General features: G+C 41.7%; 1 protein-coding gene across 2 annotated transcripts in view; it reads left to right on the forward strand.

Moving 5' to 3' along the window:
- The first annotated feature begins 217 nt into the window (after positions 1 to 217).
- Positions 218 to 27,824, forward strand: part of ANKFY1 (ankyrin repeat and FYVE domain containing 1) — a 75,825-nt gene continuing 48,218 nt past the window's right edge. For both annotated transcript variants that reach the window (XM_060080573.1, XM_060080574.1), the window contains exons 1-3: positions 218 to 276; positions 16,704 to 16,896; positions 21,138 to 21,256. In XM_060080573.1, coding sequence (XP_059936556.1) covers positions 267 to 276; positions 16,704 to 16,896; positions 21,138 to 21,256 — 322 coding nt within the window. In that variant the 5' untranslated portion in view covers positions 218 to 266. The remainder of the gene's footprint in view (positions 277 to 16,703; positions 16,897 to 21,137; positions 21,257 to 27,824) is intronic.

Consider the following 27,824-nt stretch of genomic DNA (forward strand, 5'->3'; position numbering starts at 1 on the left):
CCTTTTCAGTCCCCTGCCTAGGGCGTGTAATATGATAGCGCACAGTCAGTGCTTGATAAGTCCAGAGCCTCGAAAGTATAGGTGAAGAGAGCTAGGTTCCTCCCGGTCCAGCTACCTCCTCCACTTTCATTCACTGCTCTTACCTAGTCTCGATCCCTCCCTCTCCCTGGCCCCCATGACTCTCGCGAGACTTGGGAACCTCCGTTACGCACCGCCCAAGTAGAGCGGCGCACTTCTCGCGAGGCTGAGGCAGGGCTGGGCCCGACATGGCGGAAGGTAGGTTTTTTGTGGGGCAACGCGGGAAGGCGCGGAGCTGTGGGGGCGCTGCTGGCTGGGCGAAGCAGCCCTGTGAAGGAACGGCCGGGCGTGTTCGCTTGGGGCACAGCGGGTCTCGCGAGCCTTCCTCTCCAGCCTCTCTGCCAGGCGCCTCGGGCCGGGGTACTGAGCGCTATTCCTATGGCAACGCCCCTCCCGGCGTCTCCGACCCCGCGGGACCTTGGCAGGGTGCTGGGCCGGTCGTGAGGTCCCGTGCCGGCACTGAGTGCAGCCTCGGGTATTCCGAGGGCCGCCGGGGAGGCTCCCTTGATTACCGGCGGTGCTGGGACGGCGGGGGACGTAACCCTTCTCCTTAGGAAATCGAAACTGCTGTCCTGGCAGGTCCCGCATCCGGAAGGGGTACATCCCTCCCCTGCGAAAGAGCTTAGGACTCTTCCCAGGGTGAGGGGTGTGGGTGAGACAGGGCTGTCACGGGCCAACGAGCCAAACAGGAGGGGGCTGTAGGCTCTGGGCTCCCAGCAGCCTCGGGATTCGGGGCGGCTGGGATTCTTTCTCCAGGTTGAGATGTGGACGGAAGGAGGGGGTTTGCTTGGTAGGGGAGTTGGCCAAGGTCACGCTGCTCCTAAGAGATGTGCTAAACCAGACCTCGACTCCTTTGCCTCTCAGTCCTGTCTTTACCCGCTTTTCTGGCACTTTCTTTGTGCCCCTGCAGATGAAGGCAATTTGGCCTCTCGGATTGAGCCGCCCTTAACGTAGCAATAGTAGAAGCCTTCGTTGTCAAAGCCTTGTTGTACAGGTGGCGGGAAAGGAGACCCAGAGATGGGAGTTACCTGCCAGGGACCCTAAAGTGACGCTGTCGGACCTGGCTAGTGTGCTTCTCCTGTTCACCCCATTACTGGAGGAAAATACTCCTTATTTGACTTAATGTTTATTGAGTGACTGCAGTGTGCTGGTCCTCCACCTGTCCGATTGGTTTTGAGCTAAGCTTTGTCCTAACCTATCTTTACTTGGATCTTACTTTTGGGCAGCACCTGACAGTTTGCAGGCTTTTCTCATTTGGATTAGACTTGGCAACAACCTTGTGAAGGAGGTCCGGCATGGGTGTTACTTGCACTTTATAGATAAAGGAATTGAGGCCGAGTTCTAGAGATATCTGGGGCAGGCACCCACTTTTTGTCTGCTCTTTCTACCATGTTAGACCCCCTGAGGGGGAAACATCAGATAAATATTGTATGAAAGCAGAGGAGGATTAAAAGGAACAGAAGAAAGCTGAGGCATCCCCTGAAGCTAGTTATTGGATGAGTCACAGAACGTTGTTTAAGATTTTTTAACACAGTGGGCAACCAGTGAAATGGAGCTTGTTGCCCAGAGCAGTGAGTTGGGGTGGAAAGGTTCAGGAAGGCTTTATGTGAGGTGACGGGTACTCCAGCGCTTTTACACCAGTTAGGGAAGTTAAGGAATGTTTTGGGAATACATTACCAAGATTGAAATTGTAGAAGGCAGTTGGTTTTTCATTCAGCAGTTTTACTGAGCACCTGCTGTGCCTCGCAGTTCGGTTCCAGCCTGAAGAGCTCCTACTGGCTGAATATGCTGATGGTTATCCTGCAAGTGCCTTGAGATTTGTGTTAGGATAACCTTGAGAGCCATGCAGCTGGTGGAGAACACACCTTAAACAAAACATCCTTGCAGGGTTAAATTGGCAAGGGAGTACAGATAGGTAAGCATAGTCAGGAGGTTCTGACTCGACAGTTTTTATTTTACTTTTTTTTGTGTGTTCCAATTTCCTAGCCTGTGTTCTGACTTAAGCTTTTTGGAAACAATGTCACAGACTTTGGGAAGAATTGAGTGGAGCGTCCTAGTCCAGTTACCTCATTAAACTGAAACTGCTTGTTATGCACAGGAAGGCAAGGTTATCTAAACAGTGTTTTGCTGGGGTGTTACACGACATGTACTTTAAAAAGAATTTATCGGAGCTGGCTATGCTTGTTCAGAAATACTCATTTAAATATAAACAAATAGCAAAAATCTGTGTCATGTAACAATTGGATGATCTGTAAGCATGCTCTGTGGGAATTTCCGTGATAATGGTCTTCGTTAGGTGGTGTGAGTGTGAGCATGTGGGAAATTGCGCTTAGGGATAGTAAATAGAACCTGCAGGGGCTGTTATACAGTAACTTCTTAATGCGCCTCGTTTAGAAACCAAGCTTCTTTCTTTCCTTGCATCCATGGGTATTGGTTTGACCATATATATTTAGCTAAAGTCTTTCCCAAAGTTAGTTGCCATTTCCACTCTACATCTCTGTAGCTGTCCTTCATCTAAGCTTCCTTCATCACTCGAACAAGTCACTCCAACTTGGTCTTTCTGCTTTTACTTTTTCTCCTTGATTTTGCTTCCCCACAGCCTGTTTTTACAGTTTCCAGTGTTCCTTTTAAAGCATAAATCAGGTCATGTCTCTCCCACTCTTCGCAATACACCTACCCTTCCGCACGCTCTCCACATTCCCCATGGCTCTCCATGATCTTACATATATTTTATAATTTATATATTTTATATATTTTATATCTTATATGCATTTGGAATATATTTTTCCGAAGCCTTCCGGTGACCTTTACAGGCCAACAGGATCTGGCCGCTGGTTAACACTGATACTTTATTTCTTCTCCTTCACAAAGCTCTTGCACACTAACTTCCTTGCTATTCTTTGTATTGTACATTCCCAACACACTCCTACCTCTGTATCTTTGTCTTGCAGTTTCCTTGGCCTGGAACAGTCTTCCTCAGTTTCTCCACGCAGCTAATCAACTTCTATTCACTCAGGTGTCTGTTCAGTTCTCACCTCTTTAGAGATCGTCCCTAGGTTTTGTTTGTTTTTTAATTCCCTTACTGGAATATAACCCCCTTGAGGGCAGAGACTTTTCCTGTCTTGTTCACTGCCGTATCTTCCAACTTAGAATCGTGCCTATGGTTGAAGGAGTGGATGAATTATTGAGCATCATTTACCAGACATCAAGAAAAGTTGCCAGAAATTGCCTGGCGGTCCAGTGGCTAGGACTCCTCGCTTTCACTGCTGAGGGCACAGGTTCAATCCCTGGTCGGGGAACTAAGATCCTGCAAGCGGTGTGGCCAAAATAAAAAAATAAATAAATAAAATTAAAAAAAAAAAAAGAAAGAAAGTTGCCTGGATACATCCTTAGTCTCTTGTCAAGTAAGCTGGCTGGTCCAGCTTTTAAGAAAGAAAGTTGCCTGGATACATCCTTAGTCTGTTGTCAAGTAAGCTGGCTGGTCCAACTTTTAATGTGCTCTGAATAACATCAGCCTGCTGGGAACTGCCTAACCTACTTTTCATCCAGCCCAGTTTAGTCTTAGCAATTCAAGCATGGTTAAGAGCTCAGTCTCTGCAGGCAGACATGGGTTTGAATCCTAGTTTTACTAAGCTGTGATCACAGGCAAGCCAATTAATTGCTCTCAGTCTCAGTTTCCTCAACTTTGAAAGGGGGATAATCTCTATCTCAAAAGAAATAGTGTATCATGCAGTCTACCTACCATGCAGTCTGTTTCTTAGTCTCTTTTTTAAAAAATATATTTATTATTTATTTATTTGGCTGTGCCAGGTCTTAGTTGCGGCATGTGGGATTTTTTTTTAAAGTTATTTTTATTTTATTTATTTATTTTTGGCTGCATTGGGTCTTTGTTGCTGTGTGGGCTTTCTCTATTTGCGGTGAGCGGGGGCTACTCTTCGTTGTGGTGCGCGGGCTTCTCATTGCGGTGGCTTCTCTTGTTGCGGAGCATGGGCTCTAGGGTGCAGGCTCAGTAGTTGTGGCGCATGGGCTCAGTAGTTGTGGCTCACCGGCTCTAGAGCACAGGTTCGGTAGTTGTGGTACACAGGCTTAGTTGCCTGTGGCATGTGGGATCTTCCTGGACCAGGTCTCGAACCCGTGTTTCCTGCATTGGCAGGCGGATTCTTAACCACTGCAGCACCAGGGAAGCCCCGTGTGGGATTTTTTAGCTGCGGCATGTGGAATCTATTTCCCTGACCAGGGATCGAACCTGGGCTCCCTGCATTGGGAGAGTGGAGTATTAGCCACTGGACCACTGCGGAAGTCCCCTCTCTTAGTCTCCTCTTAAACCACTCTCCCCTCAATAAAATAAAAGTGAAAATTGGAAAAAAATGTGACTTGTTAAACAGAAAAATGATCATGGACTTTTATAAGCTTACTGGAATTTGGTCAGGAAAATACTTTTGACAACAATTCAAGTAACAAGGTGAAGACATTCTGTATTCTGGACAATCCCTGGCCAATACAGTAGCCATTAGCTACATATGGCTTCTTAAATTTGATTAAAATTAAATAAAATTTAAAATGCAGTTCCTTAGTCATGCTAGCCTCATTCCAGGTGTTCAGTAACCGTGTGGTTAGCGGCTCCCATGTTAGCAGACAGCACAGATGAATAGAACACTTGGATCATTCCAGAAGGTGCTGTTGGACAGCAGTGTTCCAGAAAATGCTTGGTATAGGCTGGTAGAAACAGGGAAAGGAGAAATTTTGCTCCTTCCAGTTTGGAAGTTTATCTCTTCATTTATTATGTTATTCATCCATCAGACGTCCCAGTCTGTTCATAATTATGTATTGTCTGGTGACCCCTCAAGCAGTATCTCTCTATATACCATTCCTTTCTTTTCTCTATCTTCCCTTTCTTTCGTTTCTGTCACCAGCAGAGGCTGTTAGCTTTCTCCTTGAGGATATATATATATATTTTAAAACAAAGGAACAAAGTTTATCCAATCACTGCAGTGACTGTGGATGTGCCAGAGTAGAGCTACTGATCATGCTAAGATATGTGGGGTTCAGTCACTGGCAAGGTGAGCTTCTGTAGTTGGGACATTATCTTGATTTACAGACATGCCCAACAAAATGAGAAACTATGTCCTCAGGCTCTCTCGTTAAATCTGAGTAGGCCAGGGACCTACAGTATTTATTGAACTCCACCTACTAAGGCACTGTAGGGTGGAGGATGGGATGAGCCTGGAGTGGGGGTGGAGGGAGAGGTAGTCAGTGGTTAAAAAAAGAAGAGCCAGACCTAGAGCCTGTTCACAGGGAACACTGCAGTCCAGGAGGGGAGACAAAAGCATGTGTGTTAGAAACTGCATTGTAGGGACTTCCCTGGTGGCACAGTGGTTAAGAATCTGCCTGCCATTGCAGGGGACACGGGTTCGAGCCCTGGTCCGGGAAGATCCCACATACCGTGGAGCAACTAGGCCCGTGCTCCACAACTACTGAGCCTGCGCTCTAGAGCCCATGAACCACGACTGCTGAGCCCACGTGCCACAACTACTGAAGCCCACACGCCTAGAGCCCGTGCTCCGCAACAAGAGAAGCCACCGCAATGAGAAGCCCACACACCACAATGAAGAGTAGCCCCTGCTCACCGCAACTAGAGAAAGCCCGCGCACAACAACGAAGACCCAACGCAGCCAAAAATAAATAAATTACTTTAGAAAAAAAGAAAAAGAAACTGCATTGTAGGGTGGAAGGTGAAAAATGCTTAGGAGTTACTTGGAAAATTCAGAGTAGGAAGAGGTGTCTTAGGGAAGTGGGGAGTATGTTTTGGGTGTCAGGGGAGGCCTTTGCTGCAGGAGATAAGCTGGGCTTATCTGGGCTGGACTTTGGAAAAATAGGGCGCTTTTGGACATGGGGAGATGTGGGTGGGAGGAGGTCACTATTCTCGGTGGAAGAAATATCAATAGCAGGATGTGAGGTTGGAAAAGTATGTTAAGGGCTAGATTATGAAGGGATTGGTTAAGCATTTGCATTTTGCTCTGTGGACCGTGGGGTGAGGCTACTGAAAGTTATCAGCCAAGGTAGTGACGTGACTAGAATTGTCTGAGCCCTGTTGAAAAGGCTATATAATGTAGAGGATGGACTTGGGAGGGAACGAGGGAGGGAGGCTGGAGTGGGTGCCATAGCAATTGAAGATGAGTCCTTGGGTAAGGGGCATTGGGGTTGGTGAGGACTGCTGTGAGAGATACTCACTATAGACAGCATAAAAGACAGGACTCTGGAAACCTGTTTGCATGTTGACAAGAGAGCGCTATCAAAGATGACTGAAGGGTTCTAGGCCTGGGTGACTCAGATAATGGCTGGGCTGTTAACAGGAAGAAGAGGAAGAGATTTGAGAACAAATATCTTGACCTCAGGTGTGGACAGATTTTGCCATGCCCAGTATACCTTTAGGTGGTTATGTCTTAGCAGGCAGTTGGAAGCATTTCCAGTCAGACTGGCGTTTGTGTGAAAATTAGCTAGTGAGCTAATATTTGTTGAGTATCTCCTGTGAAGCCAGCCCTATCTGTGATCAGTGCTACACAGAGTGAGGTTTTTTCTTTTTTTTAATGCTGTGCTTTTTTAAAAAAAATTATTTATTTAGGCTGCACCGGGTCTTAGTTGCAGCATGCGGACTTTAGTTGCAGCATGTGGACTTCTTAGTTGTGTCATGTGAACTTTTAGTTGCTACCTTCATGCAGAATCTAGTTCCCTGGCCAGGGATCAAACCCGGGCCCCCTGCACTGGGAGTGTGCAGTCTTACCCACTGGACCACCAGGGAAGTCCCCAGAGTGAGGTCTTGAAAAACGTATTAAGTCACGCCACTGACCTGCAGACAAGTCTTAACAGAGTTGAATCACAATCAGGAAAAATGTATTTCATTTCTATTAGGTACAAGCAACTATTGCTAGGGATGACAAAGTGAGCAACACACAGTCGCAGCCTTAATGGAAGTGGAACCTAGAGGGGAAGGCAAAGTTTCTCATAAAACATGCATATTGTGCTTTATAGTTGAGTGACTTTTCTCTTTTGCACTGATGCTTAGTGGCACTACTGTCCAGCCGGACTCAAGTCCATAACCTAGTAATCATCCCTGACTTCCCCCTGAGTCTGTAGTCAGTCACCACATCCTGTGACTCTTACAAAGCTCTCACGTACGTTCTTTCCTTTCTGCTGTCATCCTGGTAGGTCATGCTAGCGGTTCTCAACCTGGAGAGCCCTGCATATTAGAATCACCTGGGGAGTTTTTAAAAACTCAGATTTTTGCATCACTCAGCTTCAGCGAAGATCAGTATATCCCCCAAAACGTTTTTTTCAAACTGAGCCAGTATTGAATAAAAGAGGGTTTTACTGAATCATTTTGTAAACAAATATAACTATGTGCTTATACACACATATACATAATTAAATAAGGTCATCTTTCCTAAGAAGTCCTGAGTAATTGGTTTTATTTGTAAACTGGGGTAAAAGGATTTTTTAAAGCAAGCTTTTGTTAAATAATGGCTTTTGGACTTTGTCAATGCATTTGAGTTATGACAGAATTGCTAGACTTTTTAAAGTGTGAAAAGTCAAAATGTGAAATGTCTCTTAGCACCATTACGTTTTTAGTAATATCCAAACTTTGTGTGAACTGGGAGGGTACAGACTGGCAGGGATATCTTACTATTCCTTTGTAATCTCCTCCCGATGGTATTGCTGTCTTCTTTCCCTTTCCCTTCCTCTTTTTTTTTTTTTGGCCTAGCTGTGCAGCTTGTGGGATCTCAGTTCCCTGACCAGGGATTGAACCCTTGCCACGGCAGTGAAAGCCCAGAATCCTAACCACTAGGCCTCCAGGAATTCCTTCCCTTCCTTTTTTCATTAGGGTATTTTGTGGACTTGAATTCTCAACAGTAAATGTATCCACTTATTTCTTATTCTCCATTACACAATTTTCCCATAGTTAGCACTCTTGGTTAGTGAATATTCAGTAATCCCAGTGAAAGAAAAATGACATCTTTAGTATGACAGGTTTAGGAAAGTAGTAGTGGTAGTAATTCATCACCTGTGAGGAGCTTATCTTTTCTGGTGCCAACAAAGAAGATAGTATTTTCTGGGACTCTGATACATGCTTTAATGAAATATTGTTATGTAGAAGACTCGAATATATGTCTGAAACAAAAATTCTTGTAGTTCTCAAAATGAGATGTTATCACAGCTTTTACGATCATTTTTCTTTTATCTAATGGACATAGTTAAAGCAGAGTAGGGAGAAAGTTGGTAATTAAAGGATTATACAAAGAACACTAATTCACTGCTAAAATTGGGACTAGAAAGTAAGAGCTATAGAAGTGTAGAGAAAGGAAATATCAGGGTTTTGTTAATCTAAAAAGATGTAATGAATACAGAGGGGAGTAGAAATCACATGTAAGGTAGGGAATGGAAAGAACATTTAATTTCTAAATCAGTGAATTAATAAATACCTGTTTGATGTCGTGACATTAGAGCTGAAAATAGGTAGCATGGTACAGTGGGATGAGCATGGGCTTTGGCTTAAGATCTTAAATCATGATATAGAACATTTTTATAATCTTAAAAAATTTCCTTGAACTCCTTTGCATTCATTCAATCCCATTCCCTTGACCTCTGGCAACCACTGATCTGCTTTCTACCACAAAGCCTAAACTATTTACTATCTGGCCCTTCACAGAAAAAGTTTGCCAACTCCTGACCTAGAAGGAAGAGTCTTTTTTTTTTTTTTTTTTTTTTTTTTTTTGCGGTATGCGGGCCTCTCACTGTTGTGGCCTCCCCCGTTGCGGAGCACAGGCTCCGGACGCGCAGGCTCCGGACGCTCAGGCTCAGCGGCCATGGCTCACGGGCCCAGCCGCTCCGCGGCATATGGGATCCTCCCAGACCGGGGCACGAACCCGTATCCCCTGCATCGGCAGGCGGACTCTCAACCACTTGCGCCACCAGGGAGGCCCGGAAGAGTCTTATAAGGATCATTGTTGGTTCCTTTTCTGACTGTCCCATGACTTGCTGATTTAAAAAAAAAAAAAAAATATATATATATATATATATATATATATATATATATATATTGCAGTTGATGTTGGTCTCTTTTTTAGGCTATTAATAGTGAATGTAGATTTTTTTTTGTCTCGGGCATCTTTGGTTAGGTCAAGAGTGATGAATTATAGAGAGCTCATCAAAATGTCTCACCTCCAGCTGCGTTGGTGAAGAGAAAATGGGTATTGTTTGGAAAGAAACATGATTAAATTATAATGCAAGTGCTGACATTCTTCACCGATACTTAGCATAGCTCTTTCGGCAAAACTGTAGGTTTATCTATTATTTAAATTTCTAGGCTTATTTTTCAAAAGGAAAGTTGGAGGAAGAGAAAGAAGAAGCCACAGCTGAAAACTAGTCACTTGATAAAGAAGTGGTAGTAAACCTTTAAACTAGACACTGTTCTAAATAATTTAATCTATCTTAACTCAATTACTCCTCGACAGCACTCTGAGACACCATTATTATTGCCACTTCCCACCTGTGAAAATCGAAGCACGGAGAGGAGTAAGTGACTTGCCAAGGTCACACAGCTAGTAATGGGTAGGCCAGGGTTTCAGCCCAGTCAAGTGAGGCTCCAGAGTACACTCTTTTTTTTTTTTTTTTTTTTTGGCCGCTCAGCATGTGGGATCTTAGTTCCCTGCAGTGGAAGCATGGATTCTTAACCACCGGACCACCAGGGAAGTCCCAGAGTACACTCTCTTAAGGGCTGTATCGTGTTGCCTTTCTAAGCGTTGTAATAATTAACATTTATTGACCACTTACTGCAAGGCAGGTAATCTTCTAAGGTCTTTGTATGTATTAGAATGTTTAATGTTTACAACATACTTAACATATGAGGAGAAGGAGGGCCTTTGCCTGAAGTGTCACAACTAGAAAGTGCTGGGGCTGGGATCTGATCCCAGTCAGTCTCCCTCCAGAGCCTGTGCTCTGTACTGTGCTGTAGATTCTCTCTCCATTATTGCTCAGAATGGTAATTGTATACTTTTTCCTATAAGAACTCTACAGCTTGGTGGTACTTCAAGGACACATTTGTATTGCCATTTGCAAGCAGACACATTGCCCACAGAATAATATCTCAGCCTGGGGTGCTCTCTCCATTATACTATGAAATGGTGTGGCAGTTGCAATACCACTGGTAGGTGCTACCTGGGATCAGGGTTTCCTCCTACAAAAGATGCTAGGTGGGGAGCAGCTCTGATTTCATGAATGAGAGCCCTATATCCTAAAGCCCTCCTTTCATCTTGCCTCTTCTCTTTGTAATTTATATAACCTTTGTAATTTATGTCTCGTTAGGGAACTGTTGACGGAAACAACAATGTCAGGGTCGAGGTTGCAGGTAGAAATTTGTGTCAGTAATTCTGGAGAGAGACTAGGGTTATTGCTGTAGATTTTGGGTTCACGTGTGTATAACTGATATCCAAAGAAATTTACAAGGATTCCTTGAGAAGGTGTTTGAAACAGAACTTTTATGATCTTTTCTTTAAGGGTTAAAGGAGTTGGTAACTTTCTACTCTTGAAGGCAAATGTCCTCATAATTCCCCCACATGAATCAGTATCCAGATTCTTTGTGACTGTTAGCTTTGTTCTTTTCCCTCCTGTTTGTGAGTTCCTGTAGATACTACTTTGATTCTATATTTGGTACTCCTTTGGTGCTATCAATACATTATTTGTTTGGAAGAGGTGCAAATTAGACTGCCCTTTTAAAAAACTCTCAAAGAGGCAACTGCTGATCTACCATAATGCTTAGTTCATAGCAGGTGCTTCATAAATACTTGCAGAATGATAGTTTAAGTGAAATGGAAATGCAGAGTATTTACGGATGCTATAGTCTTGATGGATTGGAGCTCTTGAGCAAAAGGTTGTCTAGAATATGGTGTGATTGAAACCAAGGTTAAAGGATTCAGTTTGCTTCAGGGAAGAAAAATCTGCAGTCGACAGCCACAGGCTATACCCTGTGAAAACTTGGAAGCTATCTCTTGGGCAAGTGGGATGTGACTGTAGCCACTAGTTTGAACTAGCAAGATAAGGTGTCCTCTGGCCATCCATTTAGTTGACTTAGGGAGAGGCAGGTGAGTGGTGCCAGTGACTGTTATGGAGGACAAGACTAGGTCTTGCCTTCTAATTATTTGTATCTCTCCTAGAGCCTAGTATTATGCCTGTTGCACAAACCCGTTGACTGATACTAGTTTAAAAGGAAAATCTGACCAAGAAAACAAAAGACTGAAGCCTTTTCCTTACATCTTCTGGACCCAGTATGCTACAAACAGAGGCTTTATTTAAATCTTTTGGAGTAAAACATCACTTGTCTGGAGTGTCTTTCCTTGTGCTGGCTTAAGCCAGGTGGTCTTGCTCCATGCTCTGTTTGCATCCCCTGTCAGAGTGCTGTCAGGTTTTATCAATTTGTCTTATTTAATTGCCCATCTTCTCTATTACCCTGTGACTTTGTAAAAAAACATGTTCCAAAATGGTTTTCTTTACTTTGACACTGGCACTGCATAGGTGCTTAATAAATTTTTGATGAATGACTAGGTTATACGGCTGTCTTCCTAAGAGATGAAAACTTTTGAACAAGTCAATGAACAGAAAAATTGCAGTTCCGTCAGTCTTCTATCTAAACAGTAGTATTCCCAGTAGTATTCAGTATTCTACTGAATTTGGGTGCGCTCTCTCTCTTTAGTTCAAACTGCCTAAGTGATTCTTACACAGCCAGTTTGGGAGTAATGTCATCAAGCACAGTCTGAGGCAAGAGGTGGGTAGGCTGCTGGTCGTGGGCCTGTCCCCTTTCTGCTCCTCGGTTCACTGTCTGGGAATTGAACCAAAAGAGATGATCTTTAGGCTCCTTCCCTTCCTAAAGTTTTGTGATATATAAGAACCCTTACACTTGGGTATTAGAAAATTATTTATTTTTCCTCATACTTGTAATTGTTTTCCATAATCTTTAAAATTTGTGTAAAATAGTATATTTGCTTTGTAAGTGCACGTAAATTTAAAATTCAAATAATATTACAAGACTTACAACAAAAAATAAATTTTCTACCCCTCAGACCCACTCTGCAGACCACTTTCCACTCTTTGTTTACCTCTAAGTGATAATACTGCCATTTCTAGATTGATCAATTATAGACATTGACTTTTTCCTAGGGTAGATTAGGAGTTGCCTCTTTAAGAGCTTTTATTAAGGTACAGCCTAACTTACACCTCTTTCAAATGAATAGTAGTGATGATTTTTTAAAGCATGTTAGGCTTTACTTCTTGGTTCGGGAATTGTCACTGCAGACTTGCTATACAAGGTGATGCAGTATTTAAAGTAGCTCGTTCAGTAGTTAGCGGTGTTTCCATTTCTGTTTTTACTTTTGTTCACCTCATCCTTCTAGTAATGTCCTGTTGATTTGCCATGATTTTAATTGATCAATCTTAATTCCTAAGTCAATAAAACATTTGAAGCTCATTCTGCTTTTCATGACTCAAAAAAATGTTGTGTAAACAGTTATGATAGCTTAAACTATTTATCCAGTAATTACGTAATTGTGGAATGCAAAGAGGAGGGTGGAAGCAATGCTGACAGTTTCGAGTGCGTGTGCAAGTTACAGTAGCTTCGTTGAGTTTTTACTACAGCACTGAGTAGCAGATTCCTGCCTGACCCCATCTTACGTACGAAGAAACTGAAGCTCAGAGAAGTGACTTGCCCATGGTCCCCATAGCTAGTTACTCAAAGGAGTTAGATCCCCATCGCTTGGACTCCAGAATCCACTACAGGTGTATATGAATTTTTTAAAACTGTTTAATTGAAGCATAAGATACATGCAAAGAGCAAAGCATTAGTATAGAGCTCAATGAATTACCAAAATAAAACAGGAATGTAACCATTACTAAGTTAAACAACAACAAAAAAGGATGTTACCAGCATCCCAGAGGGCACCCCTCATGTGCCCTCCCAATTACCACTCTCCATCCATTCCTCCAAAGATAACCATTATCGCGACACCATAGATTCATTTTGCTACGAGTGTTAGCAGTTTTTGGACATCATTTGAAGCTACTGCTAATTCATATGTCCTTTTACATTTTCTGTTACCACAGCTAGAAAATGAGTGCCAGTTTTTCTTTAAAGAGACCCATCAACTCCATTGCTTTCTCTACAGGAAGAAAAAAATATAAATTTTGTACAGTCACATGAATTTATTGCTTTGTGTTAAATGTGTCCCCATTTTAGGTAAATAATTGCAATTTCTTGGTTCTTTAGTCCGAGTAACTATGAAGAACTCTTTAAAACCAGTGATTTGTCGCACCAGGATAGAAGTGTAGACCTGAGTGCTACTGAAGGGGCTTTGTGTAAATGTAAATGCTAAGATTTGAAAAATATTGCAATAGGATCATTGTAAGTACTGTTTTCCTTTAGCTAGTGTTTTTTAAAACGATATTTGGTTTAATGGTTAGTAGGCCAAATAATTGCAGTATTTTGAAAAAAAAATAGTTTTAGGAATTCTCATCTGATATATAACTCATGAGCACAGTGATCATTTTAGCAGTTGTAAGCAAACTTTCGTCTTGCAAGTGCCTTCTCCTTTATTTTCCTAAGAATACTGATTTATACCTGAGATAGCCAGGTTTTTGACTCCAGGCATTTATTTAATGTGGATTCTCTAGATGAAGGGGAAAAAGTTCCCTATTGTATGTATGAAGGAGATAGGCTATTAGTATTTAAGTATTTAAACACATTTCTCTTTAAATATTTTTTTTATAATTATGAAAAGAGAAGACATTTGTTGTAGAATACCTGAAATGTGCAGGAAAGTTCAAAGAAGAGAAAAATCTGCTGGTATTTTGTGGTATTTGTCTTTTTATTCCTCATATATGTGAATGTTTTTAATAAAATTGGACTTATAAAATATGTTGTTTCACCGTCTCCTTTTTTTCTGTTAATAATATTTATAATTTGAAAATGCATGGTTAGTATTACATACTTCTTTGAAAACATTAATAGTTACATAATAACTTCAAACTCATGTGTCACTTTATTTAACCATTCCTTTTTTTTTTTTTTCTGTACGCGGGCCCCTCACCACTGTGGCCTCTCCCGTTGCGGAGCACAGGCTCCGGACGCGCAGGCCCAGCGGCCACGGGTCACGGGCCCAGCCGCTCCGCGGCATGTGGGATCTTCCCGGACCGGGGCACGAACCCGTGTCCCCTGCCTCGGCAGGCGGACTCCCAACCACCGCGCCACCAGGGAAGCCCCATTCCTTTGTTTTTTAAGTGGGAAGGTCAGTTTTTGAGTTGGGGTAGGGTTAGAGTCATGTGAGTGAACGGGAGACATCCAGGATTCATCCCACAGTTCTTCTTCAGGTAACTAGGATAGATGCTGGTGTCATTTATTAATATAGGGACCCTACAAAGGAAGAGCAAATTTGCTCGAAGCTTTGTTTTGGGGATAGAGAATTTGACGTGCCTGTGGGCCACTAGGGAGAAATGTCTGTCAGGCAGATGGATAGTTGAAGCGAAGAAGAGAGGTCTACACTAGAGAGAGGGATCTACGGATCACTGGCACTAGATTTTGGTATCAACCACAGACCAAAGATCTGCTGCCTTGGGAGATCACACAGTGGAGAGGAGGGCCAAGGATAGACCCCCTGGGTAGTGTCAGTGGTCAGGGTTGGGAGGGATGCAGAGAAGCATGTGAAGGAGACAGCACCAGAGCTGGAGAGAAGGTGGCGTCGTGGTTGCTGAAAGAGGAGAAGAAAAGAGGGCTGGACAGTCGTGTCCTGAGTCGTGTCACGGGGCGGGGGGAAGGAGAGGAGACCCACTGGCAAGTGTCTGTTGGGTTTGGCCGTTAGAAGGTCATCAGTGAGAGGAGTTTCAAGGGAGTGGTGGGGACAGAAGGAGGGAGTGGCAGGGGAATAGTGGGTGAGGACATGTGTGTGGTAGATAGAGCTGGAAGGGCGGAGGTGGGTCGGATGTGTGGAAGGAGAGGAGAGGTTTGTTTTTACCACGTATAGACCTGGACAGCCTTATGTGCTGATGAGAAGGGCCCAGCTGAAAGAGATGGAAGTGGCTGGAGGCGGGGGGGTTGATGGTCACGCAGAGGACCAGAGGAGAGTGATGGGTTTGGAGCAGAGGTGGAGCGATTGAGCTTGGGTAGGAGGGAGATGGCCTCCCTGAGAAAGCGTGGGGTAGACGGGAGTAGTGGCTGGCACGGTGGGGCTCCGTGGCAGTAGCTCAGTTTTCTCAAGACACTGGCCAAGAATGCGGCAGATTGGGTGGGAGATGGGCTTGCGGGCGGTGTCAAGATTTGGAATATTTGTGGTGGGGAGTAGGGGGTGGATGGACCGAAGCCCAGAGAATGACCATAGCAGCACTGTGGTTCCCTAGATACGATGATTTATGCGTGCTTGCATGCATCCCCACCAAGGTTCCAGGTAAAGGAAGAGAGAAGTCTCTTGACTGCTTGCATCCTCAGGGGAGTCTTCCCTGATGTCCGAAGTTAAATTTCTTTATTATAGGTTCTCATCGCTCTGTTCTTTTCTTCTAGTACTCATTCGAGTTGTAGTTTTGCATTTGGTTGTTGGATTGTTATTTTAATTATAAAAATTTACTTTCCCCGGTAACTAAAAGCTCTGAGGAAAGATAGGTCTGATTTTGCTTACCACTGCAGTGTCTGGCACCTCGTAGCTACTCGGTAAATGTTTGTTGAATTTAATGAATCAAATACAGTGGTTCTCAACCTTTTAAATCTGCCCCAGCACACCTGTGGAATATTACTTGCTTCCATCTGAACCGTTATTGACTGCCCTGAGGCTTCCTGAGGGAGGGCAGGTGTCAGGTAGTGTGGGGTAGTGGTTAATAGATCACAAGCCCTGGAATGAGAATGCCTGGGCTCATATCCCAGCCCCGCCTCTCACCAGCTTCGTGACCTTGGGCAAATTCTTAATCTGTGGCCCAGTGTCCTCATCTGAAAAGTGTGGCTAGTAATAGTACCTACCCCATGGGGTTGTCATGGATCTAGCACGAGAGTTCACGGAAAGCTTGTAGAGCAGCATGTGATGTGTAGAAGTTACTTATTACTACTAGTGGTTTGAAAAAGCCTCCCAAGTAATTTTGATAATCATTCCTGAGACTCCATATATTAAATATTGATCTTCAGGGAAACTGGGAAGAAATCCCTGGACTGTGATGGCACCCTGAAACAAAACCATTCTTGGTCTTGTAGGAGTATCAATAAGAAATAGTAGGAATGTCACGTGACTACAGTTGACCCTTGAACAACTCCAGGGGCTAGGAACACCTACGTTCCGGCACGGTGGAAAATCTTCGTGTAATTTGTAGCCCTCCGTGACCTGGATTCCTCCATATCTTCGGATTCAGCCAACTGTGGATGGTGTAGTACTGTATATATTTACTAATGAAACATACCTGTGTGTAAGTAGACCCACGCAGTTCAACCCCGTGTTCAGGGGTCAGCTGTAGTCATTTTGGTAGCCATCCTGGCTGCAGGATGAGGGATGAGTGGATGCTGTCTGCTTTACACCTGCTGTGGTAAACTTGATTTTTTGTCTCCCTTGCAGAGGAGGTGGCCAAGTTGGAGAAGCACTTGATGCTTCTCCGACAGGAGTATGTCAAGCTGCAGAAGAAATTGGCTGAGACAGAGAAGAGATGCACCCTTTTGGCTGCGCAGGCAAACAAGGAAAGCAGCAAAGAGTCCTTCATCAGCCGCCTGCTGACGATTGTGGCCGACCTCTACGAGCAGGAACAGTATAGGTAAGCTCCTGGCACTGGGCCAGTTTGGGGAAGCAAGCCCTTTTGCTTTATTCACAGGCTACATTGCAACTTCTCCTCTCTTATTGACTTTCTTCCCAAGTTTATTTCTCTCTAATAGTTGACCAGCCTTTAGTCTCTGGAATGTAAGCCCCTTGAGGCAAGATTTTGTCTCTTGTTTGCTGCTTATATTCAGTACAGAGTATAGGAGCGATAGTGATAGCATCGCTGGTATAGATAGGAATTAGCTTACAGGTCCAGGGATTCAGAGGGGAGAGGTCACTTTCTCTTGAGCTGGTCAAAGAGGGCATCTTGGAACGAGTGGGTAGTGTAGCATGATGGTTGAGGGTGGACTTTGGAGCCACACAGCCTGTGTTAGAAGCTCAGCTGACCACTTACTGGCTATGTGAGCTGGAGCTATATGACATGCCTCAGCCTCCTAATCTGTAAAATGGGGATAATAATACGACTGTTTACCTTAGGGTTGTTGTGAGGATTAAATTAATAAAATACTGTTTAAGCATTTAGAACAACAGTCTAGCATATAGTAAGTGCTCGGTTTTTAATTGTTATTAAAGCGATATTGTTATTAAATGAGTTTTGAGGTAAATGTTAAAGGCTGAGTAGGATTTAATAGATAAAGACGGTGATATTACTAGTAGAGGGAGTGGCTGAGAATAGGCTCAAACATGGGAACATGTGGAGGATTTAGAGGACAGTGAGGGGCCTATTTTAGGGTACATGTCCATGTAAGGGAGCACTGGGAGAGGTGGGTAAGGTAGGGTGGATGGGGGATGCCAAGGTGAGGAATTTGGACTTGATCCTCTAGGAAGTGTGGAACAGTGTTTTTGAGTTATAGGACTATCATAATCAAAGTGGTGTTTTAGGCAGATTAGTCTGGTAACATCGTATAGATGAAATTATAAAGAGACAAGAGCAGCCATGATGTTGTAAATAGTCCAGACCGGAAGTGATGAAGGACTGAGCTGGGATGTGGATGTGGAAAAGAAACATGGACATGAATGTGTGTGGAAGGAAGGACTTGCCTACTAGGGAGAAGGATGATTGGATTAGATGATTAAGTAAAATTTTGAAATTATGACATTTGAAATAGATCAAAATCCAGAATTGCCATCTACCATCTTAATCATTTCTAAAAGAAAAGAAAAATTTAATACCAAAAAAATAGGAAGTACATACTCTGAGTAAAGGACAGGGCTTTCTTTACATCTAATGGATGTATCTACTTGTAAAATATAGTTCATTGTCTTTTTTTGTTTTCCCCCTCCTCTTTTTCCCATGGACAAGTGAAAACTTTGTTTACACTGGCCCCAGGAAGCCTGGCATTTCTATTACAGACATAGCTCTCCCACTGTCCAAGGCTCTTACCCTTCAGAATTCTCATAATTTACTTTCTGTAATATGTAACAGTTGATTGCATTCCTTGTTTAAAATTTTTATTTAATTAATTAATTTTATTTATTTAATTAATTTTATTTAATTAATTAATTTTTGGCTGCATTGGGTCTTTGTTGCTGTGCGCAGGCTTTCTCTAGTTGCAGCAAGGGGGCTGCTCTTCATTGGGGTGCGTGGGCTTCTCCTTGCAGTGGCTTCTCTTGTTGTGGAGCATGAGCTCTAGGTGCGCAGGCTTAGTAGTTGCGGCTCGTGGACTCTAGAGTGCAGGCTCAGTAGTTGTGGCGCACAGGCTTAGTTGCTCCACGGCATGTGGGATCTTCCCGGATCAGGGCTCGAACCTGTGTCCCCTGCATTGGCAGGTGGATTCTTAACCACTGCACCACCAGGGAAGTCCCTGATTGCATTCTTATACTGTAGTCCTTCTAGGAGACTGGGACTGAGACTGGGCAGTCTCCTCTTCTGGCCACTTTTTACCTGGTCGGCTATGGTATGATTCCATGGTTCTGGTGGGTCTCTCTTCCTCTTCTAAAACCTGTCCTTTATCAAAAGAAAGCTGAATACCTTTGTTATCTACACTTGATAATCAGATGAGGAATGGAGACTTCAAAGAGGACTTACCTTTTGAGATGGGATAAGTGAAACTGGAATATCAATTCCTGAAGCAGATGCTCTTTTACCAAGATGGGGGGGGGGGAAAAAACTTTGTCCCATGAACATGCATTTTGTTGAATTTAAATAGTGTTTTTATGTGTATTTCAGTAATTGGAATAACTGAAGAGTCTGTTAAAATTTTTAAATTGAGCGATGTGGAAGAAATTGGTGCATTTCTTTTATTCTTAAGTTCAGGAGGAGGCTTTGGTCCCATAAGACAGTTAAAAATGATGGTTATATGTAGTTATTTACTACCATTCTTTTAGCAAACAAACTTATAACTTTTCCTCTTTAAGTGTTTGATTGAGACACTCTAGCAAGAAGCTCTTTATTTATGTTTCCTCTCCAGTTGTTAAATCCTAGCATCCATATTTTAAAAGGAAATGCCTTTAATTGACTAGGATGAAATTTTTAAAAAACTGCTAGCCTCCTAATTGTTTCTGCATAGAGTCCTCATAGACTTGACCTGTCCAATTTTACATTTTTGAATCGTATTTTTAAAAATTATTATTATTAGAGATTAGTGAAATCCTTATACTTATTTCTCTTTGAGATGTTAAGACTACAAAAGAAAAAATTTTGACTTGACATTCATGAATAATAGTAGGAATTTTACAGAAACATTCATTTTTATAATTTTGTGGCTAAAGTCAGATTTGTGGCAGAAACAGTAAACAGTGACTGTTCATTTACATTATTAGAATTTAATATTTTACAAATAAATTTAGAGTGTAAAAATTATTTGTGCTTTGTTTTCATTATATTTTTTAAACCTAATCATAGGATATGATATGAGACAGTTTTATCTTCCGTTTTAAATAGAATATCAATTCTATTTCTTCTTTATTAGTAGTGTTTTGTGTTAACAGTATTTTCTAATAGTTTGAAATAATAAGTACCCTATTACTCTTTTGATCTAACAGAATTAGTTGCAATTAGTTGCAACTTGGTTAGTTCTTTAATAGAAGTAGAATTGATATGCTTACATAATTATAAAGTGTGCTGTAGACAGTGCTTTTGTGGGGTAAAATGTGTTTGCATCAAGCGTTATATAGAAGCAGTATTCTGTTTGCACCTCCTTTTAAGTGGATGAGTCAATTCATGTAATAGTTTTTTCTCTCTCTCTCTCTCCTCCCTCCTTCCCTTTCTCTCTCTCCCTTTCTTTCTTTCTTTCCTTCCTTTCTTCCTTTCTTTCTTTCTCTCTCTCCCCCCTCCCTCTCCCCCTCCCTCTCCCCCTCCCTCCCTCCCCTTCCTCCCCCCCGCCCTCTGTGTTTCGTTTCTAAAACCTTTCCAACCTAACAAATTATTTTCAATGGGAATTTGAAAATAGAAAGACCTGCAGATACAGGCGGGATGAGGCTGATTCGTGCCTGTGGATTGCTGCCAGCGTTGCCATCTGGCCCATGCTTGTGTCAGCCCAGTAGGTCACCCTTAGGTTTTTGTTAACTGCCCAGATGCTTTCCCACCTTGGCATTTGACATTTCAGAGTTAAAAATAAATAACTATTTGGAAAGCTCTTTTCATGTAGTGGTAAGTCATACATATGGAAACATGTTTGAAAAAAAGATTTCTCTCACCCCATTTCCTTATAAATGGTTGAGTAAAAAATGGCCAGTAATAGGTCTGAATGTTTCTGGTGAGAACAGGAGTGTAGATATTGGGTTGCATATTCTTGACTGCTTTGTCAAAGCTAATTTGTTCATGGTTTTTGGTTTAACCTTGCTTGAGCATTAATACAGTGTGGAGCATTGCAGCACTGTAGTCTCAGAGCTGTCATCACGATCTTTAATCTTTCTGTCTCTCTCTCCTGATGATTAATCTTGATTTTTTTCCTTCATAAAACCTCTTCTACTCTTTATATGAATATTAATAATCCTATGTATTGATAACTTGTAGGGTCACCATGTTGTGGGTGACATTAGGGAATGTCTTTGAAAGCAGAACATCCCATGTGAACTAAAGCTAGAAGTTAGAAATAGAAAACGTGTCTAGCAACATATTGTAAATATGAGCCATCAGAATTCAGTGGTAGCATAGAGAAATAATTTTGCTATGATTTTTCTTTTCTTTTGCAGATGTATGTTGATCAGTCAATACTCATATATTTATCAGCTGTGAATCCTGGCTATACCTAGTTATAATGACATTTTATATCTGTGGGTATTTTTCTTCATCAGTGATCTGAAGATAAAGGTTGGGGGCAGGCACATCAATGCTCACAAGTTTGTCCTGGCGGCCCGCAGTGACAGCTGGAGTCTGGCCAGTTTGTCTTCCACCGAGGAGCTGGACCTGTCAGGTGAGCCTCTGACGGGCTGGGGACTCAAAACTCCCAGCACAAGAGCACTTGGCAGAAGGTTATGGTGTGTAATTTTGAAATATTTGTGGTTTAATGAACGTAGAATACTTTTCTTGTAAATGGATGGTGACCATAAACTAGTTAAATAATTAGTGAATCAGTAGGTTGTACTTTGTGGACACTTCTGTGTAATATCTGGCTAATAAATCATAAATATTTGAGGATTTACAGTGTTCTTAGAATTTATAGAATACGAATATTTATCCAGAAACTCTTTTCATAGAGTAGTATGTTATAACTATGGGAGCATGTGTAGAGAAAAATTTTTCTTCCACTCTAAGAAAAAGTCCTGCTGCTGTTCAGTTGCTTAAAATTTAATCATAGCTGCCCAAAGTACTTTTCCTGGTCTATAAGAACTGAATTCAGAAGTAACATTTATTCCAAAGAATAAGAATATTCTTTCTTTAACATCAAAGGATGACCATCAGTCTTCAGGATTTGAATAAGTGCATTGAGCTGTTTAATGTTATTATTTAATTGTTTTATGCCACAGTATGTTGTGTATAATTTGGGTAAATATGGTGGTTAAGTTAAACTTAAAAACATCGTTTTCAAAAGTTGATTTCAAAATTGCGTTTTCACTTAGTACTTGCCTAACAGCTGCTTAAAAAAAAATAAAAAGAGCAAATTTTGAATTTAATTCTGCTATTAATAATCAAGAGAATTATAACATGTGGTAAGGAGCATACCCAGGCATTAAGATATGAGTTACTTGCAGAAGTGATTGACTGTGTGGAAAGTCTGATTTATGTCTTTGTTCAAAAGTTTTGCCAATTCAGAAGGTACTGTTTTCCATGTGTAGTGTTAGGAACACTGAGATGATTATAACACCATCCTTGCCATACGGAGCTCATACTCTGTTGGAGGAAATGGGCTGATAACAAATCATTTAAGGCCAGGGCTGTATATACAGTATATGATGGCTTTATGTCTAAGGTACAGAAGAGACTAACTTGGGCTGATAAGGAACGTGTCAGAGGTGGCCAACACCTGAGCAGTGTTGCACAGGTTAAATAGGCATTTATCTCAAGAATTTAGGGGGTAAATTGTCTGATGCTTCTCCACTGTGAGTGAACTCTGTCTCATGATCATTTCTAGGATTTAACCTGAGGTCCATAATTCATAGCTGTAAACACAAATATTCATACATGCATATACATGAGCATATGCATTCATGCCTATAACTAAAACATCTACTTGGGAAACTGTCTTTACTGGAAGGACACCAGTCCACATGATTGAAATCTGAGCAGTTTTTCTTTTTTAAAACTAAAATCTTTTGAAGCCTTATATCTTTGACCCCATATAACACAATTATGGATAACTTTTAAAACCCATTGGATCATGAGGTGTTCTTCACAGTGCATGATAGGATCTTGATTACATGAACAGGTAGTTTTCAAAGACTAGTAGAGATAATAAAATATTGAAAATATTCAACTTTGTTAGAAAAATGTTTAGAATAAGTTATCACCTTTTGACACCTACAGTATCAAAAATTGATGATCCCAGTAGTTGTGAGGCTCATGAAACTGATACTCTTGCACATTGCCAGTCACATAATAAATGGGTATGAAGGGTTTAGAAAGCAGTTAGACAGCTGAGCTATAAAATAGTCATACTTTTTTTTTTACCTCATCATCTGACTTCTGTCAGATGGATTCTGTTATAGGTAGTTCAGACAGTGTAAATGTTTATCATGGTAAATGTAACTGTGAAATATTGCATACAACCAGAATGAGTGAATGGGAAAAATAAAATGTGACTGCTCCCCAGAACAAACAAAATTATGTAAGAACACAGAAAATTGCATTAATGTATGAAAAGCTTAAACATTGAACTTAAAATTTTGCTTTTACTTTTTTAGTATATTAGAACATTTAAGAGCTGGTTTAACACTATCTGTGACTATCTGACCACAAGATTGGATCACTGCGAAGCAGATTTTCTAGAGTTTAGGAAGGTATAATGTTAATGCCTTTAAATGTCCCTGAACATGCCTCCTGCTGTAAATAATCAGCATGGTTTGATCCGGGCTACAAGGTTTGCTTTCAGGAGTGAGCGGCTGCAGAGTCAATGTTTCTGGTGGCTTTGGTAAATCAGGCATCTACTAAGATAGCTGTAGTGGAGCTTATGGTATCTTTTCTTTTCTTTTTTTTTTTTTTTTTAAGGGTTTTAAAATTTTATTTATTTATTTTTGGCTGCGTTGGGTCTTGCTGCGCGTGGGCTTTCTCTCGTTGCGACGAGCGGGGGCTACTCTTCATTGCAGTGTGCAGGCTTCTCATTGCGGTGGCTTCTCTTGCTGCAGAGCACAGGCTCTAGGCGCCCGGGCTTCGGGGGTTGTGGCTCTCGGGCTCTGGAGCACACGCTCAGTAGTTGTAGTGCACAGGCTTAGTTGCTCTGCGGCATGTGGGATCTTCCCGGATCAGGACTCGAACCTGTGTCCCCTGCATTGGCAGGTGGATTCCTAACCACTGCGCCACCAGGGAAGCCCATCTTTACTTTTTATATTTGAAGCGTATCTTTGAAGGGTTCCAAGGAGGTGGTTGCATTTGTGGACCTGTTCATATTTGTGTGTCTTGTGCAGAGTCCTGCTGAGTTGCCTGGGTGGGCCTGAGTGTGATTACCTAAATCTGGTCTTGCAGCAACTGAAACTGCCTAAGAAGCCTGTGTGTTATACGATACCTGGAAGCACTACTGCCCATGGCTGCCTCTCCCCTGAGGGAGATTGGAAATAGGCTCTTGTAAACAAGTGTATAAATAGCATAAAAGCTGTGTTTTAAATGGTTGAACCTTTTCCACACTCATGAACTTAATAAAATCATTTTATGAATTTATTGGTATTTTGTTTCTTCAGAATTAGTCCATTAATATCACAAATGCTGAGTGGCAGGCACTTTTTAAGGTACTAGGATTATAGCAGTGAACAAAATTAAATTCTTACTTGCATGGAACTTACATTCTTAGAGAGTGACATCCTAAGTCTCACATTTTCTTTGGAGGTTCTTGTGTAACTGATATTTCTTAAAATTCAAAATAAGCACAACTTTAATTCTATTAATTGTTATAAGAATTTTAGCACATGTTGATGAAGATACAGTAGGCATTATATACTAAGTGTTTAAAATGTATTTTGGTACGTGAAAGTTTTCTTAAATCATACCTTGTTCAAAAAAGTAAAATATTGGGCTTCCCTGGTGGTGCAGTGGTTGAGAGTCCGCCTGCCGATACAGGGGGCGTGGGTTCGTGCCCCGGTCCGGGAGGATCCTGCGTGCCGCGGAGCGGCTGGGCCTGCGCGTCCGGAGCCTGTGCTCCGCAACGGGAGAGGCCGCAGCGGTGAGAGGCCCGTGTACCACATGATGCAGTGACAAAGGCACAATCAGTTCTGTAGGATTCTTGCCATAAATGCATGACCTCAATCTAATTATGGGAAAGCATCAAACTAACCCAAATTGAGGAGCATTCCACAGAATAACTGGCCAGTATTACTCAAATATGTTATGGTCATGAAAGACAAGATTAAGGAACTGTTAGAGATTGGAGGAGACTAAGGAGACATGATAATGCAATGCAGTGTGGTACCTCAGTTGGATTCTGGCCCATGAAAAGGACATTACTGGGATAATTGGCAAAGTTTGTAATTAGTTAATAGTATTGTATCGGTCCTAGTCACCTGGTTTTAATAATTGTGCTATAGTTATGTAAGATGCTAATATTAGGGGAAGATGGGTAGAGGGTATACGGGAATTCTACAACTGTTCTGTTAAGTCTGAAATTGTTTCAAAATATAAAGGTAAAAAGTATAAATTTGCTTTTTATTTATTGGTTATTTTAAGTATAAAGATGTTTATAAAGATACTGACTGATCAACTGGGAAGAGAAAGAATATAACTGTTAGCCCAACACAGTACAACAAATCTTGATGCCCAATATTTACTTCTTTATGAAGTAAAGCAGGTTGCTTCAGGCTAAATGGTTTGTTTATAGCCTCTCTATAGCACTTCAGTAATAGCAGCTGACACTGAACCGTTCCAATGCTGTAGAATGGCTGTTTTGAAGCTAGAATTTCTTGCATGCTTCCTCCAGCAAAGATCTTATGGTTCCCTGGCATGAGAGTTTATGGTGAGTCATTCAGCTTTCCTGGAATGTGTCCTGTGTCCTGTCAAGCCATTCCAAAAACAGAAAGCATCCTCCTTCCCTCCTTTTCAGTCCAGTTAGGAAAACTACGCACCAAAGCACAGACCTGGGAGGTTGCACTGTGCAGTTCCAGGAGCATCGGGTCCCAGACTCTGTGCTCAGGCACACTAAGGTGCTCCAGCAAACTCACAGGGACAACGGTATCTGTTAGATACCATGTGAACTACTAGTTCTAGGTTGTTCAGTTTCAGTATTTTGAAGATATCCATGGTGGTTTAAAATATGTCCATAAATTATTTGTTATTCCTCCCTTCAAAGGAGGATCCTGATTCCATTCCTCTTAAGTATAGGCTGACTGAGCTTGTAATTGATAACATATTACTCCAGAGATAGGTTCTTTGAAGGCATTGTGACTTCTTCCTTGCTCTGTCTTTTGGATTGCTCACTTTGGAAGAAGTTAGCTGCTGTGTCATGAGGACACTCAAACAGCCTTGTGGCCTCCTGCTAACAGCTGAGACCCCTTCCCAGAGATTCTCTTAGAGCTTCAAATAATCTGTGTTATCTGTGGTCATGTCCCCTTACTCAACCCTAACATGGCTTTTGTGTTTTTCTCTCTAATCTCTGTTTATGCTAAATTTGTCTGTGTGTTGGTTTAAAATAGTCTGTTTTAATAGTAATCATAGGAAATTTTTGTATAGCATTAACATGTGGTAGTTTACAGGTATTAACCCATTTATCTTTAGAATAACACTTTGAGGTAAGTACTATTGTTTATTCCCTCTTATAGATGAGGAATACATGGTCATCTACATATTGAGCAATATATGCTTCCATCTGTTGGCTAGTTTAAATAAGGTTGCAGTGAATATTGGTGTACAAATCTCTCTTCAGGAGCCTGCTTTCAGTTTTCTTGGGTACATACCCAGAAGTGGAATTGCTGGATCATATAGTAGTTTTATTTTAAATTTCCGAGGAACTGTTTTCTATACGGTCTGCACCATTTTACATTTCCCCCAACAGTGCACAAAGGTTCCAGTTTCTCCACATCCTCACCAGTACTTGTTTACTGTGTTTTGTTTTGTTTTGATAGAGGCTAGTCTACCAGATGTGAAGTGGTAAAGACTTGTTCGTTATATTTAGTTTGCAGTAGTTTGCTGATAATGTATCTAGATATGATTTTCTTCTTGTTTAGGGTACTCTGATCTTGAATCTAAAAATTTAGGTCTGTCACCAAATTAGGAAATAATTATTAAATTATTTTTCTTCCTTGATCTCTTCTCTCTTTCTGGACTCCAGTGACACATATACTAGACCCTTTGTTACTATCCAACAGGTCTCTTTGAGGCTCTCTCTTTTTTATTTTTCTCCCAACCTTTTTTTTTTCTGTTCTTCAGATGGGATAAATTCTACTGATCTATCTTCAAGTTTACTGACCTCTTGCACTGCTGTTTTCATTCTGCTCTTGAGCCCACTGAGTATGTTTTTATTATACATATCATATTTTTCATTTCTATAATTTCTATTTGTTTCTTATAGTTCATACGCTGAAACATTTTCTTTTAATTTCAAGTGTGTTTTCCTTTACCTCCTGGAGCATAGTTATACTAGATGTCTTCAAGTCTTTCATAAATTCCGTATCTGGGTCATCTTGACGTTAACATCTGTTGGTTATCTTTTCCCTTGAAAAATGGTCATATTTTCCAAATGTTTTTCTTTATCAGATGATTTTGAATTGTATCCTGGACATTGCCATTATGTTGTGTAGACTTTGGTCCTGTGTCATCCTTTGGAAAATGCTAAGGCTCCTTAGGTGCAAACTGCAGCTTCTGTTTCACCTTCTGTGGGTGGTGGTTCAAATATCACTTCAGTTCTTAAAGCTGGGCTAGGACTATTCCACGCATCAGTGGCTTAGAGGTGAGCCTGAGGCCTATGTGGCTTCATACACAGAATTAGGAGATCTCCTTCTCTGGTCCTCTTCACTCTGGGACTCTCCCCTGACCCTTCAGCGCCCTGGGGGCTCCTTTTCCCGTTTCATCTGACCAGAAAGGTGGAGTTTTTATTGGAGTTTTAGGCATCCTCGTGGTCACTACGGCAGTTTTCCTCCTGGACAGGTCTACCCTCAGGACAAAGCCATAAAGGGAAAAAAAACAATGGAGAAGCTCGTCCAGTGCAATTGCTTCTTCAAGGTTTGCCTCCCCCTACAATTCAGATGCTTTTGTTTACTTTCAGAATCTTCTGGTAGCTGTTTTTGGTACACTGTCTATAGTTTTTAGCTATAATCGGCTAAAATAGCATGGGTTGTCACACTGCCATAACAGAACTAGACCCTCTATCCTTTTATTCCTTTTTGACACTAGGATTATTTAGAAGT

Source organism: Mesoplodon densirostris, chromosome 18, assembly GCF_025265405.1.
Source record: "Mesoplodon densirostris isolate mMesDen1 chromosome 18, mMesDen1 primary haplotype, whole genome shotgun sequence".
Lineage (NCBI taxonomy): Eukaryota > Metazoa > Chordata > Mammalia > Artiodactyla > Ziphiidae > Mesoplodon > Mesoplodon densirostris.